We start from the raw sequence: 16622 nt of genomic DNA on the forward strand, positions 1-16622 counted from the left end.
TCTTCCCTCCGGTTGTTGCGTTACCTTTAGACATGGACCTTCGCCTCCTTGTTGGGAATCTGTTTACTGATAGAATTGATGCAGCAGGTGGAAGGCAACAAGGCCACCTTGTTGGGTCATCTTATGCATCTTCCTCTCTGTAGAGGATATTTTTCCATTTTTTTTTTCATTCGTATTTTTCGCCAGGGTCATTCCCACCCCCCCACCCCCCAGCATTCTACAATTCTTTTCAAAGTGTCTTTTCATGTGGTTCCAGAGAGGTGATTTGCCCACACCCCAAATAACGCTCTCTGCGCTCAAGCTCCAGAGCTGCATGTCAGTGATTCTCAAATAAATACCTGCTGATCCATACCTTCAGTTTAAATGATTCCTAATGTTATCAGCCCCTCAAATGCTTGAACCCAGAATTTTGGGGGACTGGTTGCCAGCCACAGGACAGTTACCCTCAGGGTGGGGACACGGTTAAGTTTCTGCCCTGGTCTCTTCAGTTGCAGAAAGCACAGAACCTTCCTTATTTCCCACCTTCCCCAGAAGTGGTAGTTAGTAGTTTAGCAGAGTCAAAAAAGGATAGAAATCACACTAGGTCCCAAGCCCATCTCCTCTTCTGGTACACGATTAGGAAAACTTTAAAAATCTCCTGCAAGCTTCTTCTAGGCCTCATGTGCTTTGGCTCTGCCCTCCCCACCTTTTGACTTTATCCTTCCAGTAAAATAAAGAAGGTGAAAGAGCATACACAGCCGGAGTTTCTCTTTCCTTATAGCTTCCCAGCATTTGAGAGAATCATCGTGTTTTAGGCCAGTTGTTTAGTTCATGTTTTTACCACCCACCAAAGAACAGCACAGGATTAAGTTTATATTAATAAATGATGTTCATGACTAGGTTTCTAAATGCCGAAGTTATGATTTATTTTTTTAAACGGGTGGAGAAAGGAGAGCCCCTAAGCCACTGAAAATCCTTGGCTTGACACATTTCAGGGGGCGTTTTGTCCTCTTGGTTTTTTTTTTTTTTTTTGTAGGTACCTCTAATTCTCCTTTGAGTGCTATCACAGTCAACTAAATAAATATTTTGTTGACTATTTACCTTTGTCCATAGCTTCAAACCCTGTGTTTATTTTAGTTGAATTTATTAAAAAAAGAAAAAAAACACCATTTCATGTTCCCCTTTCCTACTCTCTGTTTATAATTGTCCCTGTTTATCCCTCCACCCCATTAAGAGTTTCACAATAAAACCCTGCACCAAATAAATTAAAATCTGCAACTTCAGACACCCAAAGAAGAGGACGTTAATCCACTTAGTAAAATACCCAGACCTCCCCCTCTCAATTTCAGCTCTTGCTAATGTAACATTTAGTAATTGCAGCTGGCTCCTTCGGCTTTCCTCCCTCCCTTTCCTTCTGAATCACATTGGCCTTGTGTAACCTTCATTTCCTCTCCTGCCCCCCGCGTTTGTCCACGTACTTTTCTTTGACCATGTTTGTCTGTCTTTTGCTGCCTGGATTGGAAGCAGCCCATGGAGCTTTCTAAGAGCCTCATACTTTCTGATAAAATCCTGTTCTACCTCCCCATGCACTATTAATGCTTTGTACAGTTTTTATGTATCCTTCACTTAAGGAGTTACTGCTCTAGATTTTTCTGATTGATCATTAAGTTATGCTGGCTTTTGAGAGCTGCCTCCATGATCCTGAAGCAGAGGCTTTTTCCCTTGGCATGCGCTTTGCCTTTTCCTGGCAAGGACAGGCACCTCGGTGCGACTGTGATTCTTAACGTTACGATTCGAGGCTAATTGGTTCAGTTAGGCTTGTGCTATGAGCAGCCCCGGACTCACTGTTTCGGGCTCCGTGAGGTTGTCTGGTTGAAGGGTGTGTTGTAAGCACAAGATGTGATATACTGATATTGTACTTGATTATCAGTTTTCAAAAACAGCTGCATGCTTTGAGATCTGTGTAAGGAAATATCAGAAGATAATATACCATTGGTATTTATTACTCTATAATTAAGGATGTGTCAGTGTTTCCTTTGAAAAAAAACCCCTATTTTCAGAAATTCATATCTCAGGCATAAATTTCCCTATGAATTACAGTCTAATACCATATTAGAAGGATCTTCTTTTGCAGTTATCCCTCCCCTTCCTTTTCTTTCCGGGGAAATAAGTTTCAGGATGTAATTTCTGGGTTATCTATTTGGGATGAGAGGAAGCACTCCTTTGCTTCACAAGTAAAGGTGCTCCTGCGGCCCATGCACCTGCTCCCTCTGTCCTCGGCCCTTTGCAACCGGTGAGATCGTGGGGGCCGCACGAAGGGCCAGCCTTCGATGCGTGGAGGACCGTCACCGCCGTATGTCATCAAAGGCCACAGGGAAGGTTCGGCTGTCCGAAGGCTTGCACGTGCCACAGTCTGAGATTTTCAGTACCGGGAATGGATTCTTGTACATTCTTCCCCTTGTGGCCACTTGGAATACAAATGCGACCACGAGTGACACAAAACCAGTCTATGGACAGGTCCTGGCAACTGATTAATCCACATTCCCTCTGCTGGTAAGGGCAGCAGGAGGAGGAAAGAGGGGAAGAGGGTGGAGAGAGAGCTTTGCCTCTTCTCCTCCTTTAAGGGATGGTGGTCTCGACCAATTGGACTGACTTCTGCCCGAGGTTGTTCTAGACCTGCCTCTACTGGCACGGGAGCCACGGCAACTCGGCTTCTTGTTAGGGCCTCAGTCTCCCCACAGGCTTCAAAAACAAATGCTGACCAGGAGGGCCAGGAAAGTTACGGGTATAAGGGCAGCTGAGTGGAAAGACCACAGGGAGTGGCAGGCCCATGGTGGCTGTTGAGGCCTGTGCAATAATAGTAATAATCCAGACACTTAAAACATTGGCCTCACGGCATGGTCTCTCATGCCTCTTTTTAAGACCAGCCATGTGGGTCATGAAGCATCCCCCTGCTACCCTCCGCACTCCCTTGCCTAGGGGTCCAGCAGTCATGCTCACTGACCTTGGTGCTTCCTGAAAGACACACGGGTGACGGGGACATTATCTCCCATGGGAGGGAGGCTTATACAACAAGTCTCTGTTTCTACAACATAGTCTGGCTCCTAAGTGTGCCATTATAGGATCCCTTGGTTTTCTCATTGGGGAAATAATGGAAATATTAAATTTTTAAATATAAAGGATTTCAACTTCTTGGAGAAAGGTATCACACAAGCATTCCCAGAAGTGGCTTCCAGCACATCACCTTAGGTCCACTGTTTAAATGCAGTAATTGAGGAGAGTAAAACAAAGCCTCTTAGATCATCTCCCACGAATCATCAGTTCCTTCTATCCGTTTATGAGAAGAATTATGATCCTGTCTTAGGGTTGAAACTCATAACCATAGAGCTGCAAGAGAGAAGAGGGAATCACTTAGGTAATGATAATAGGAGGATCCCTGAAGACACTGACCCCAAATTCCACTGTAGCAAAACGGGCTGTAGGGTGAGCAAGGGTCCCACTCCCTGAAGTCATACGTACCTCCTATGCAGCTAGGGAATTCCAAAAACATGAGGGAAGAAGCTCCTTCTCATGGATTCCAAGGAAGGACAGAGTTGGGCAACTGACCCTGTCACTGAGGAAGAAAGGGAACGGGCACCAGTACGGGAGGCGGGGAGTGTGGTTAGGAGCTCAGACAGCTCTGTGCTGCACCACACAGCTTGAATTTTCCAGGATGTCAAGACTGGCTCATGTAACATCTCCCTTTATCTTCTTCTCATTATCTTTCAAAAGGGAGTTTACAGAACTATGGTTTTCCATGTTGAGTTTGTAACGTTATAGGAATTAATGAGAAGTGGTGGTCAGTAGCCCCAGGAAAAAGGGACCCAGGGATCATCAAGTCAGCCGTTTTCAAAGTATGATTTGTTTCAGGATTCAGGGTAAGTCCTGGGCTCCTGGTTGAGGGGAAAGTCTTCTCATGCAAAACTGGCAGTTAGGGCAGTTTCTCCAACCATCTGAAGGGAAATGGTTTTCTGACCAGATCAACAGTCTAGAGTCAAGGAATGTTAAGGAAGGCAAAGTAGGAAAACTAACCAAAGTATTTATAGCTCTTATCAGAAGACATATCCAATAATAACATGTAAGACATGTGAAAACTCAAAAAGTACAAATGGCCTTTGGGTAGGATGACCCCGCTCTAGAAATAAGCCAGCAGCCACTGCGAGAATGTGCCTCTCCCCGTTACGTGTCTATAATTTCTACTATCACTTCTCTGACTTAACATTTATTGTAAATTTGGTGTAAACCCCCATGGTTTTTGTTGTTGTTGTTATATCTTAATCACCAATATACATAGCTTTGAGCAGCATGTAGAATTATTTGCGTGTTTTTAGACTTTCCCAGTCATATTTTAATGAACAGCACTGAAGGGAGGGTCTGGTATATAGAAGCCATTAGTTGTCCCATATCTCAATTCAGATTTTAAAACGAAACCTGTCAGTGGTTTATAATATACCCTCTTCATTGTTAAGCATCAAGTCTGATACCAAAGACCACCCAATTCACCACTGAAACAGAAAGGCACTCAGGGCGATACCTGTCAATAGTCAATAGAAGAATGACACTCATAGGATATGTCAACATTAAGAGACAGCAAGGACTATCATTTGAAAACTGATTCTATCACCCGCAGAAAGTATCTTGAGACTTAACTGAAAATTTTATTGTGGCTCATAATATTTCTGGGTAGCAGATGCTTTCTCAAAAACAGATTTTACTTTTAAAAATATCAAATATAATTAACACCTTCAACATAAAATGAAATCTTTGCTTCCAGATGCATTTCAAGGTGTTGAAATGAATCTGTACAGCCCTCCACGGCTGCGAGTTTCCATCGGCTTACTGATTCTGCTGCCATCTTCATGTGGCGTGTCTACAGACTTGAGAGCCACAGCAGGGCATTGAAACCTAGCCGTATCTGAAGGCTGCTTATTAAATCACGAGCTTTTTTTTTGAGAAAGGTCTCCTGACCCATGCCCGATCAACACGGTTTACGTGAATAGATTAAGAGCTAGGTGCCCTGCTGTTTATTACAGAAACACCTAGCCAGAAACACAGATTAGGTGAGTTCATGGCAAGCATTCCGGACACCGTACCAAGGTCTTGATAACGAGCAGACTTTTAAAACAATTAAAATTGAAATTGGCTTAGTGATTTATTTTAAAAGAATAAAATCAACAGAACTGACTGTTTAAAAAAAAAAAGAAAGAAAGATCAAAATCTTCAACCGCCATACTCAAAATAAGAAATAATGGGAGGGTTCGATCTCTTTATTCAAAGTAAGGGAAATAGGAATTAAAAAGTCAGCTTGTATTTGCAATTATCCTGTGACTTCAATGAAACATGGGTTAACTTAATAACATCCCATCCCACCGTATCATGGATTTGAGGAGCGCACGACGCACAGACACGCACACACTTCAGGTTTTCAAATGCTAAGAATTACACATTTACGGAGCTCTTTATTGTTTATGTGCACTAATACCCAGTCTGACAGCGCAGTTTTTAAGAAGGGACACCTTGAATGTAAATTTTTATTCTAGAAGGAATACAGCTAAAGGCAAAAGCTGACTTGAGTTCATGGGCATACGGGGAAAAAAACCTCCATACACAGGTAACTTTCAACCACATCTTCTACAAAATGGGAGACCATTATTTTCAGGACAGTACAACCCAGTAAACTAAACACCGTTTCCTGGCTGTGAGATTATATTATTATTTTGAGAAGACATCACTGTGACATGGCATTCTTCTGACTGAGGCCAATTTACTGGTCTAGTTCATCTCATTCGATGATAAACCCTGGCCAAAGAGTCTAGGAACCTCTCAGGCATATTTACATCTTCACGTGTGCACTTCAAAAGGAGCTCACCTGAGAGATTCCGGGTTCCCCAGTCTCAGACTGGAAGGCACTTCTGAAATGATCCCTGAGCCCTTTGTTTTTTGGGTGAGGAGGTAATCTGTTCAGTGACTTCCCCACAACTGATAGGACTCGAAGCCAGTGCTGCGATGTCCCACCACGCGTTACGGATCTCACGCTGCTTGCGGAGAGGACTATCTGCAAAGATAGGGCTTGTTATTTCTGCTTCTTACTCTTCCTGCTTTTAAATTCCCAGGCCCTGATGGATTCTGAATTCCTCCTTTCTTTGACCTGCAGGACTGCCTCTATCCTGAGGCCTCCATCTGGCTCCCTGACCTCGATCTGTTTCCTGCTGACGATTTTGCCGCCTGTCAAATGGGCCCCCACTGGACTTCTGAGTCATCGCCTGCTCTATCTCGGATGCCTGCTAGACCACTCAGTCCTTCTGGAAGCCAGAAGGCCGCGCTTGGCCCCTGTCTTCCCTCCTCTCCCTGGCTGTTCCCCACTCTCCGCAGTGTATAAAAGTTATTCCTTTCAAAAGCTAGGAAAGTTACAATTTACCTGTCAGTAAACAGAAGATGGTTTATCAACAGACTTTACCTTAATGACTACAAATGTTTACCTCCTGCTTTCCAGAATGCAAAGAAAATCTTGGAAATGTCATAATATCTTACAAACATTTGCAAAACAGATCCTCGTACATCCGGAAAAGAGACAATTGTATTCGCTGTCTCTGACACAAGGAGAGAGCGTTCGGTGAGAAACATACAGAGACATGTACACTCTTACACATAAATGAGATATGCTAATTAAAAATTGCAGTAGGCACTTTATTAAAAATTTATTTTACAATCTAGCTGTTCCAAAAACATCTTTATATCAACAAATACAGCAGCTTGACTATTGGAATCACAAGTGATTTATCTTGAAAAGATTATATTTGTAGCTGGATGCAAATATTTTTGAGGGAACCTTTATATCAAAATCATTGCTTTGGTAGAGGTATTTTGATTTCTCTGGGTTTTTTTATCCCCGGGGGCGGCGGGGGGGGGGGGAGGAAAAAAATTAAAATAAAAAATTAAAGCAAGTATCTCAGTGTTCATTTTCTGGGCGAGGTGGCCCCACCGAGTGTGTTTCCCATGTTTGTCCGAATGACAGCTGTTTATCTCGCAACTTTAAATCCGTGAGATGCCAGTGAGACTCAGTGAGTCATGGGACTACCTGCCGGGTCCCTTATCAAGACCCTCACTTACAGCCCCCTGGTGCCGGAGCATCGTCCCTTCGCTGGGATGACCGTGCTCGAGCCCCCCGGCCCCCGCTCACGCCCCGGCCCAGCGAGGACACCAGGAGGCTCCACGACAACCTGGCAACCTGGGCAGAAACCCAGCCAAGCGCGAGCTTTTGAAGCTGCAGTTTGGCTGCCATCGCGTCGGCAGAAAGAAAGAATTCAGGCACCATGTCATCCAGTACAAAGGATAAAAACGGATTCAACCGGAAATTCAATGTGGCACCACATATGGGATACATGAGTGCGGTTATACAACAGGCCACATATTTTTTTTTTTTTGAACAGTCTCCTCCATGTGATGCCGAGGACATGTGTAACCATCATAACGTCTCTGGGAATCTGTATTTAATTTGAGTTGGGGTGGTGGCAGGGATGGGAGATCTGAAGCCGCCACAGGTTTGTGGCAGATGGCTCTGTGTCAGCTATGACAAGCAGCCAGGCTCAGCTTCCTCTGCAGATTTTCTTTTCTCTCTGATCAGGTAAATATGGGCACACTCTGGAAAGTTCTACAGATTCCGCCTTAGGCTGCAAGTTTGTGACTTAGCCCCATCTGTCACAAATCTTCCCTAGGTTCTGTTGTAAGCAGAGACCTGAATTTCCCATGTAGGGCTGCCCAGGAGAAAGGAGTCGTTTCGCCCTGCGAGGGGGAGGGAGAGAAGAGAAAGCAAGGAAGGAGCATTAACAACCCAAAGACTAAAGCATGCTCAAAATTCATATTGCAAATTTGCATAACTTACGTCAATTAGGTTTCAAAAAGCCACCAAGTAAATGGTTCTCGAGTTTCATCAACCCGGGAAATCCCAGTTTCTGATTGGTGTAAAGTGGAACTGTATTCTCCACCGTAGGGGAAGGCTCCCGATTTTTCGCAAATGGGTGCCTTCCACTGCACACATATTCCCTGGTTTATGTCATTGGGCGGCGGCTATTCCGAGTTTATCATCCAACTTTTCACTTTCATAAACACAAGATACACAACACTCTTAACCCATGTTTTGGCCGATGCGAATCTTACTTTTAAGTGGTTAAGGCACCAGAGAAATGCCTTTACTGTTACGTGTAGAAAGCACTTCGAGATTACCAACAGGTTTATATTTATTATTTCATTATAGCAGTACCTCGGGGGGGGGATGCTATTAAGAATTTGGGGGGGGGGGGAATTCCTCCGGGTTGACAGATGAATCATATAGAGAGGTTTAGAAGTTCACCTAGAGCCAGGCTGCAAATGAGTAGCAGAGGAGGACAAGACGCCAAAGCCTCTAACTTGGATGATCTTGATCATCCAAAATATATCCATTGTGCTAAAGGTTGTTTTGCTTTTGTTTTGCTTAGACAAATCAAAGGAAAACCAAACCAAATAAAATCACAGAAGGAAGTGAAGAAAGAGAGGGGGAGAAGACCAAGGAGGAGGGAGAGAGCGAGGGAGAGAGAGGTTGAGAAGCTGCCTTAAATTGTGCTGGTGCAGTTGAGAGATTTCTAGAAGTTCTAAAAAATGTCACAAGCTTTCAAGTTTTCGTTTTTAAGGAAAAAAGTCATGACGTTGGAGGGGTGTTAATACAAGTGAGCAACACCTTCTTGACATCTAGAGTATAAGCTCAAATTAAAAGGGGACTAAAAAGTGACCAGCCTCACGTAGGAAACAAAGTAGCTTGGCTGTGGTTCGGGGAGATAGAGCCTGATATAATTAAGACAACCACAAATGGCTTTTCTGGGCACTGGATCTGAACTGTAGGCTTAATCATTGTTTGGAATCATTTTGAGGCAGAACTCTGAAGATTCTTCTGTCCTCCAATTAAGAGCAGGTTATGAAGGTTTCTAGAATGTTGAGGAACTTGAAGAGGAGAGCAGAAAAAAAATCAGCGCTTATCATCTGAAAAATCTTAAGAAACTACAGGTCTCTCAGAAGCACAAGAGCGAATGCATCTTTCTCTCTCTCTCTCTCTCTCTAACACAAAATATTGCTCGATTTGTAAATAAAAGTAAATGGAATAGGACGGGAATGAAGGTCTATCTCATTAGTCTGGGCGGTATTCACTTTATTCAAGTGCCCCATTTGTGCCCTGTGCTCTCTTCAGTGCTGGTAACAAGATCATGTCCATCATTTTTTTTTCTCTAAAACATTTTAACCAATAACAATGAGAAGTTTATAGAAACCTCAGGTACTCTCAAAAAGTTGTTGGGAATTCTGAGTAAGTAAATTCCCATAGTAAAAATGAAGCAAAAAGACAACTTCGTGGTGTTAGACTTACGTGGGCTGGAAAAGGGAAAAAGTACTGTTAGTGTAAGAAGTCATTCCGTGGCTAATTATTTTATGGTTACTTCTAGAATCGTGTGTTCAAGTTAGGTTTGGGAGTCGCAGAAAGCTCCCTGTCGTGGATGAAATGAAACCTTGTTTTGGATCTGTTGTGACAAGTATGTGGCCAGTGTGTCTGACCTACTCAGAAAGGGAAGTGTCTTGAAAGTACGAGAAAGCTGTAGTCAGTGACTAAACTTCGATGAAAACTTTTGAAAGAAATGGTTAGATTTTTTTAAATTAAGGAAAGGGTTTCTGATTTTTTTAAAATGATTAAGAAACATTTAATTTCTGCATGCACTGGATTTCTCTTACGAAAGATCTTAAAAAATGTGTGTGTGTGTGTGTGTGTGTGTGTGTGTGTGGGAGAGAGAGAGAGAGATGGAGAGAGAGAGAGAGAGAGAGAGAGAGAGGGGGAAAACATACTTGCATGCATGTGAGGAATTTAAACATTTCAAATGTGAAACCTTTTCAGGTGAGAAGTCACGGGCAACAGTGTTCTGTAGTAGAAGAGTCACTTTAAGAAAAAAAAAAAAGTATCCAATTCTGTTTCTGCTTTTCAGTTACTAGCATTCTGTTTCCAATCCTGCTTCAAGTTATAGCCCCAAACTCTCACTCATATTGAAAGTATAATGTCTCATGTGAGAAGAAAGCCAAGTGTTAGTAGCCTTATTCTAGTCATTAAATTTCTAAGTGTGAATCCATATGAAAAATCCTATCCTAAAGTGAACCCTATGTGAAAAGCAGTTGAGATGATTTTAAAATGTAAACTTTTGACAAAAAAAGAGAGTAAGGTGTAAAAATGTAAAAGGAGCAAATTAAAGAATTCAGTGACATTCTATCCTTTTAGATCTTAGAAGCATATGTTTTATAAAAGCAAAACAGCACTGTCCAATGGAATAAGTCTAAAAAAAACCCCCAACATTCTCGTTAACAGTACACACAAAGGACTCTTCCATTGCATAAGAAAAGTGAGGAAAATACTGCTTTAGGGTGGGGGTGGGGGTTAGTTCTCTTGTATTTAGTGAAGGCAAATGTTACCTGAAAATGTGTATATTTATAAAACATAAGGTGGAAAAATATCATAGCTTATTATGCCTTATTTACAAAGTTTTAGAAAGCATTCTCTTTCTGTTTTGGCTCTAAATCCTATTACAATAACCATATTACAATAACCCTGTGGCCTTTCCTATGGTTGTCATCAGTTTCTCTGGACGAATGCTTCCTAAAGCTAGATTACTTATAATTTTTGGACTAATTCATTAATTTTAAGACTAATATTTAGATACAGTATCATCATGATCTATATATGAGGACACATCTGAGAGTCTGTAACAGATTTATAGAAAAAAAAAATCCACGGTAGAAAAATACATAAAACAGAATCATGCATATGAATTCTTATAAATGCTTATGCATAAAATTCTGATTTATAAAACTTTGAGATGGAGCACTTTAAGATGTACAGACCAAACATGTGTGAAAAGTAGTAGTATGAAATAACATTTAAGGCATAGGTTAGCTTTTAAGGGGTATGAGGCATAATTTGATACAGTGACAGCATCACCACTAAGCTGACATTGTTTCAGAGTTTCTCCAAAATAGTTTTTCTATTTATTTCTGTCAAATAAATAATTACAGCCATGTTATGAAGTAGCTGCATTAAAATATTTCAACCAGAGGTCTGTTTTCTTTTGTGACTCAAGGCAACTTGTTGCAGTAACTTCTGAAATGGTTAAAAACTTGTCCACGAACGCTAACAGAGATGAGGAGGCCTAACCTGAAGCAAAGTTAAAAACTGATAAATTTGGATAGTGGAAATATCATTATGAATACCTCACCAGTCCCACTGCAAGAAAAAAAAAAACATTTTCTTTCTTTCTTTCTTAGTTTCTTTCTTTCTTTCTTTCTTTCTTTCTTTCTTTCTTTCTTTCTTTCTTTCTTCTTTCTTCTTTCTTTTTTCTTTCCTTTTTCTTTTCTTTCTTTCTTTCTTTCTTTTTTTTCTTTCCTTCCTTCCTCTTCTTTCTTTCTTTTTCTTTTTCGTCTTTCTTTCTTTCTTTCTTTCTTTCTTTCTTTCTTTCTTTCTCTTTCCTTTCTTTCTTTTCTTTCTTTTTTTTGTATCTATACAAGATGATGGATGGTAATTAAGCTGATGTTGGTAACCAGTCCACAGTATGTGGACAAGTCATTATTCTGTACGTTGTAAGCTGACACAGTGCTGCCAGTTGTGTCTCAATAAAACTAAAAAACAAACCAAACTACCCCAAAAATTCACCAGGAGGGAAGAACAGAATCAGTGACTTGATGGTGAGCTCACTGACAAGATCCTTGTGTCATATACAGAAAATGAAGCCATTTGCATAGATACTTATTATTCTGTTTCTCTGATTTCCATCGTCTGCACCTTTCCATAGCCTGTCACGTGGAAAACGACTCGATTCACATTTTATACAAACCAGAGCACTAGTGAACTTCCCAAACGAGGAAATCTGGATGTAAAGCTTGGAAGACTGTTTTGTCTGTGAAGCTTCCCCTGTATACGGTACAATCGTATTGACTCAAGGACTAATACTGGAGCCCGGAACTGTTCAGTCAGCATTTTAAACTATTATGAGCTACCTTCTGAACCATTGCCAAGTTAATAGACAATGAAAGATAATGAGCTTGAAATTGGGTGTTAAATTGCATTTTTGGTTCTCTCCCGTTTTCTTGAAGTTTAACTGTTTCCTGCAGAAACAAAGTCCTGTTTTGATGTATCGCTATGTAAATATGTATTTTAGGCCATGAAAAGGGAAAGGGGAGAAAAAAAGGCCAGCAAACTGTATTTCATGGAGGAAGGTTATACATTAACACAGGAAAATTAAAATATACTGGATTATAAAACTGCTAGATTGTAAACTGTACTGAATTTATGTAAAATGAAGACGCTACATTCAAAGAATATAACAAGGTATATTACTCATGGCCTAGAGCCACCTTCCAAAGTCGTAAAGCAGATTTATCCCAGTTCAATTACTTAGACTTTAAGCAGGGCCTCTTTGTGTTGTGATTTCAACAATGTAAAATTCTTGATTCAAACAAGGGAAAAAAAAGATAATGAATGAGGGGACTGCCTGATGATGCTATTTAAACTATTCTCCTCTTGCCTTTGCCATTCAGAGAGGAGACTGGCTGTCTCATTCCAAACAAACTGAGGATTTTTCGGTCATTTTATTAAACTGGACAAGGGAAGCATTTGATTCCTGAAGATCATCTTCAAAGTAGTTAAAAAATGAACACCAAACTTCACGGATGTCATTCACCTGAATTTTTGAGGCCTGAAGATTTCATTATGATGGGAAGAAAGGCTTATCCTCATTAGTATAATTGTGGAATCTTTCCTTTACTTCCTTTTAAACTAATGAGTTACATTAATCTAGGTTCATTTTTATAAGCCTCTTGGGGCTAAATGTAAAGGACAGTCATCTTAGAAAACAATAAATTAAAAAAAAAAGCATGTACCATGCATTAAGTGCACGTATTTCATAAGACCTAGGTTAATACAACTGGCATCCAGTTTAATTAATCCTTGTTAGTGTAACAACTAATATCCCTCCCTAGCATGTTTCCTTTAAACATTAGTATGTTAATTAAATGTTTTTTTTTTAAAGATTTTTCTTTGTACTTCAATATGGCATTTATACCACGTAAATCTCGCCTCAATATCTACCTTATAAAGATGTTTTCTTATAATATCTGGTCTCTTGCAGAAATTCTGGAGCCTTTTTGAAAGCTGTTCAGGTGTAGAATACAGATATTCAGCTGCAGGAAAAACAGATACATTTTTAATGAAACAAAAACCTCAAAGCACACACTCGATATTAGTCACTTTACTAATTAAAAATGCATATTGCTCTGTGCTGCCTCGTGTTTTACATTATTTAAGCATGATTTTATAAGGTTACCTCAGCTCACAAGGATGTTTAATGCTAAATAAGACTGTGTAGTTGTGCTGTTTAGACATCTCCTTTGGGTGATTAAAATACATTATTCTAATGTAACACAATGCATATGTGATATATTTAGTGATGAGAATTTTTTTCAAAGAACTGGTACTATAGCCGTATGTACCCTGTAACAACAGTTGCATATTATTAACTAGTCAATTGTTTAAATAATTTGGTGTGACTTCCAGTCCTTGATTTTTCTCTGTGTATATCATTAAAAAAAATCTGCAAGCAATTGCAGCAACACTGACCTGCTTATAAAAATCCATCATTATGGGATGTGTATGCTAACAATGAAGAATGCTATTTGAAAACTTGCTTTTTTGTTATCTTAAAAGAACAGATGGTAAATATAAGCTTACTCTAATGTATTAAAACACATAAAATTTTCCTTAACACTAACATGTTGACTTGCCAAATAAACAATTGCTCCTGCCTAAGTTTATTTTCAAACTTTCTAATTTAGCATGAATCATGTATTAAATCTCAACAAAGATGAAAAGTACATTAAAGCAGCTACCTGGAAATATTTCGGGATAAACCAAATCTTTGGGACAAAGTGGGTAACAACCACAATAGACAGCTTCCAGCCTAAAGGAATTTTAGAAAGAAGATAAAAAAAATATTAAAAAGACATTATTGCTATCATAGCCAGAAAGTGGTTTTGTTTGCTTAAGTTAACAGTATTGAGCCCTGAGTTAACTGGGACGAAAAACATGGTCGGCAGTACAAGCCTTACAGCCAGAGTTGCTCTTTTAAAAGATTTTATTGATCATATATGAATTTCATAGAACAGAACCAGCAGCATATGTTTTGTTCACTGAATTAATCAAAGCGCAGCTCTGCATTTTTTTTGTTGTTTTTAAAATACTGTTTAACACATTTTATAATCAGCAGATAAACACATGTAACAACATGGTAAAGTATGGACAGCTTTTCTTAATAATGCTGCAAAGCCCCAGAATGTTCATTTTTCAAAAATGTTTAAATAAAATAGCAAATACTTAACTTTAACATTCTAGTCGCAGAAATGATCGAGGCACTTTTAAAAACATCAGAAAAAAATTTACAATCTGTTGTGATGGGGCATTCTCATTTTAAGCTCATGCTTCAAAATAATTTGTGTTTTTGCAGAATGCAAAACTATTCCAACCCTTTTACTGAAAATTCTCATGAAGGTTACCTTAATGAACATTTCGCTTTCTTCCCAAAAATTCAGCTTATTTTCCACTTTATCAGCCAAAAATACTTTTATTATTAAACAAATAATAAACAAGAAAGTTTCACTTTGCGAGAGGATTTCCCCAAGGGACACCTATGGGAAGTTTGTTTGTTTGTTTGTTTTCATGTCATAGTAGTAAGGGTTAAGCATTGGGAAGGAATTGCATCTGGAAGGTTGTTAGCCCTGCATAATGGCTATTGATCTGACATATAATAAACCTTAAAGATACCACTGTAATTTCTGTTGGCTAGAAATTACACAGTGAAATTCAAAGCACTCCTTAAAATATGTTTATTTTATGAGAAACTTTGAATTGCATCCAAAATGTTGACCAAAGGCGGAATTTTATTTTGAACTGCAGATTTTTTTCAACCCAAGAATAATTTGAAGTTATGTCAATGTTTACCTTGTTTGTTTACAGTGACAAAGCACATGCAATTTAAGCTGTTTTTAAGTGGGTGATGTTTTCCCTATTTTATTATGTTGACTGAAATTAGTTTAAATGAAAAGTATTTACTTTGAGCTGCAAACTTTGGAAAAATACTGAGTTCAAAGTTTTGCTTGAGAACTGATAGAAGTTATACAAGATAACACAGTGAAAAGGCACGGGATCTAGTTACCAATTATTAATCTCAAAATCTAAACTAATCTCGAAATCTCAACATCTAATAAATACCTAATATTTTTTTCCTCCGCATACATAGGGTATGCATAGAAATTCTTATCCCAAGCACAGCTATAAACTGCACTGTGACCGCATTATAAAACATTCACTAAAGTTCTGAGCACATAAACCAGTGATATTCTTTATGAACTAAAAGAAAATACGCACTTTTCTGAAGACACTCAGTTTTAAAATGCTGTGCCAATCGAAAAGTAAATACATATGAACATGCTCTTATAATTACATAAAATCAAAAGAGTGAAGTCACAGACATTTCAGAAAAGTGCACATGTTATCTGCTTTTTAATAATGGATTTGAATTAGAGTGTTCTGTTCCCCGAAAGAAAACTGCAGGCCAAGTTACATTTTGAGTCATCGTATGAGCATGTACCATGCCACTTCCAAAACACCTCTGCTAATTAAAATACAGTAAGATAGGAATGGCATTATTTGATTTAGGAAGAAGAAAATGACAAATTTTGGATTTTGACTTTTATTTGCAAATTATCTTATTTGTGGTTATATTTCTAATTCATCAAGGAAAAAAAAAAAAAAGCCAGCCACCACTTTTGGTATAATTTTGACTTGTTAAATACTAAGCCTTATTATACAGATTATTTAGATCAGAACTATGTTTTAAAATACATTAAATAGGCCATAATATTTTTAAAGAAATTTATAAAACTCACTGCCATAAGTTTCTCATGTTTTGCTATTTTGAAGAAAATGATCATCTCATGACAATAATACAATTATTCACCATTTCAATTCTTATGCACTACCAGTTAAATAATAAATAGGGTTCCAATTGATCTATTGTTAAAATGACTAGCAAATGACCTTTTTATTCCAATTAACAAATCATCTGCTAAATCTATGAATCTTAATATTCAGATCTATTCACTTCAATTCATACAATTTATCTGCAAATAGTTGTTGGGCTTTTGATTCTAAATATAATTAGCTGATAATTTTGCTTGGCTGAATTACTTTTCTGGAGGGCCTGCAAAGGCTCTCAGTCGCATTATCTAGCAATAATGAATCTGATAGGTGAAATTTTTTACTGTAATGAGGATGAGACACAGTTGTGACACCTGAGTCTACTAATAACAGAAGACTGCTAATTATCGACAGCACTTTTTTGTGTGATGCAAGGAGAAAAAAAAAATCCCTCATTATTAAAAAATAAAAAGTTACAATTATAAGTGACACCGGAGGAGAGTAAATAAAATGGAGTGATTAAAACATTGCTGCTTTAAGGGTGTTTTTAATTAAGTGGAAATGCTAATGTTGTCAT

General features: G+C 38.9%; 1 protein-coding gene across 14 annotated transcripts in view; it reads right to left on the bottom strand.

Moving 5' to 3' along the window:
• Window positions 1-884: 884 nt before the first annotated feature.
• GTDC1 (glycosyltransferase like domain containing 1) overlaps window positions 885-16622 on the bottom strand; it is a 392925-nt gene continuing 377187 nt past the window's right edge. For 6 of the 14 annotated variants that reach the window (XM_038565123.1, XM_038565116.1, XM_038565119.1 and 3 more), the window contains 4 exons: window positions 13960-14030; window positions 13163-13254; window positions 5888-6073; window positions 885-3366 (listed from right to left, as the gene is read on the bottom strand). In XM_038565123.1, coding sequence (XP_038421051.1) covers window positions 3340-3366; window positions 5888-6073; window positions 13163-13254; window positions 13960-14030 — 376 coding nt within the window. In that variant the 3' untranslated portion in view covers window positions 885-3339. Of the gene's footprint in view, window positions 3367-5887; window positions 6074-6678; window positions 7801-13162; window positions 13255-13959; window positions 14031-16622 lie in introns of those variants that run through there. The other 8 variants (XM_038565129.1, XM_038565124.1, XM_038565128.1 and 5 more) reach the window with 4 other exon arrangements.

This window comes from Canis lupus, chromosome 19, assembly GCF_011100685.1.
Source record: "Canis lupus familiaris isolate Mischka breed German Shepherd chromosome 19, alternate assembly UU_Cfam_GSD_1.0, whole genome shotgun sequence".
Classification (NCBI taxonomy): Eukaryota; Metazoa; Chordata; class Mammalia; order Carnivora; family Canidae; genus Canis; species Canis lupus.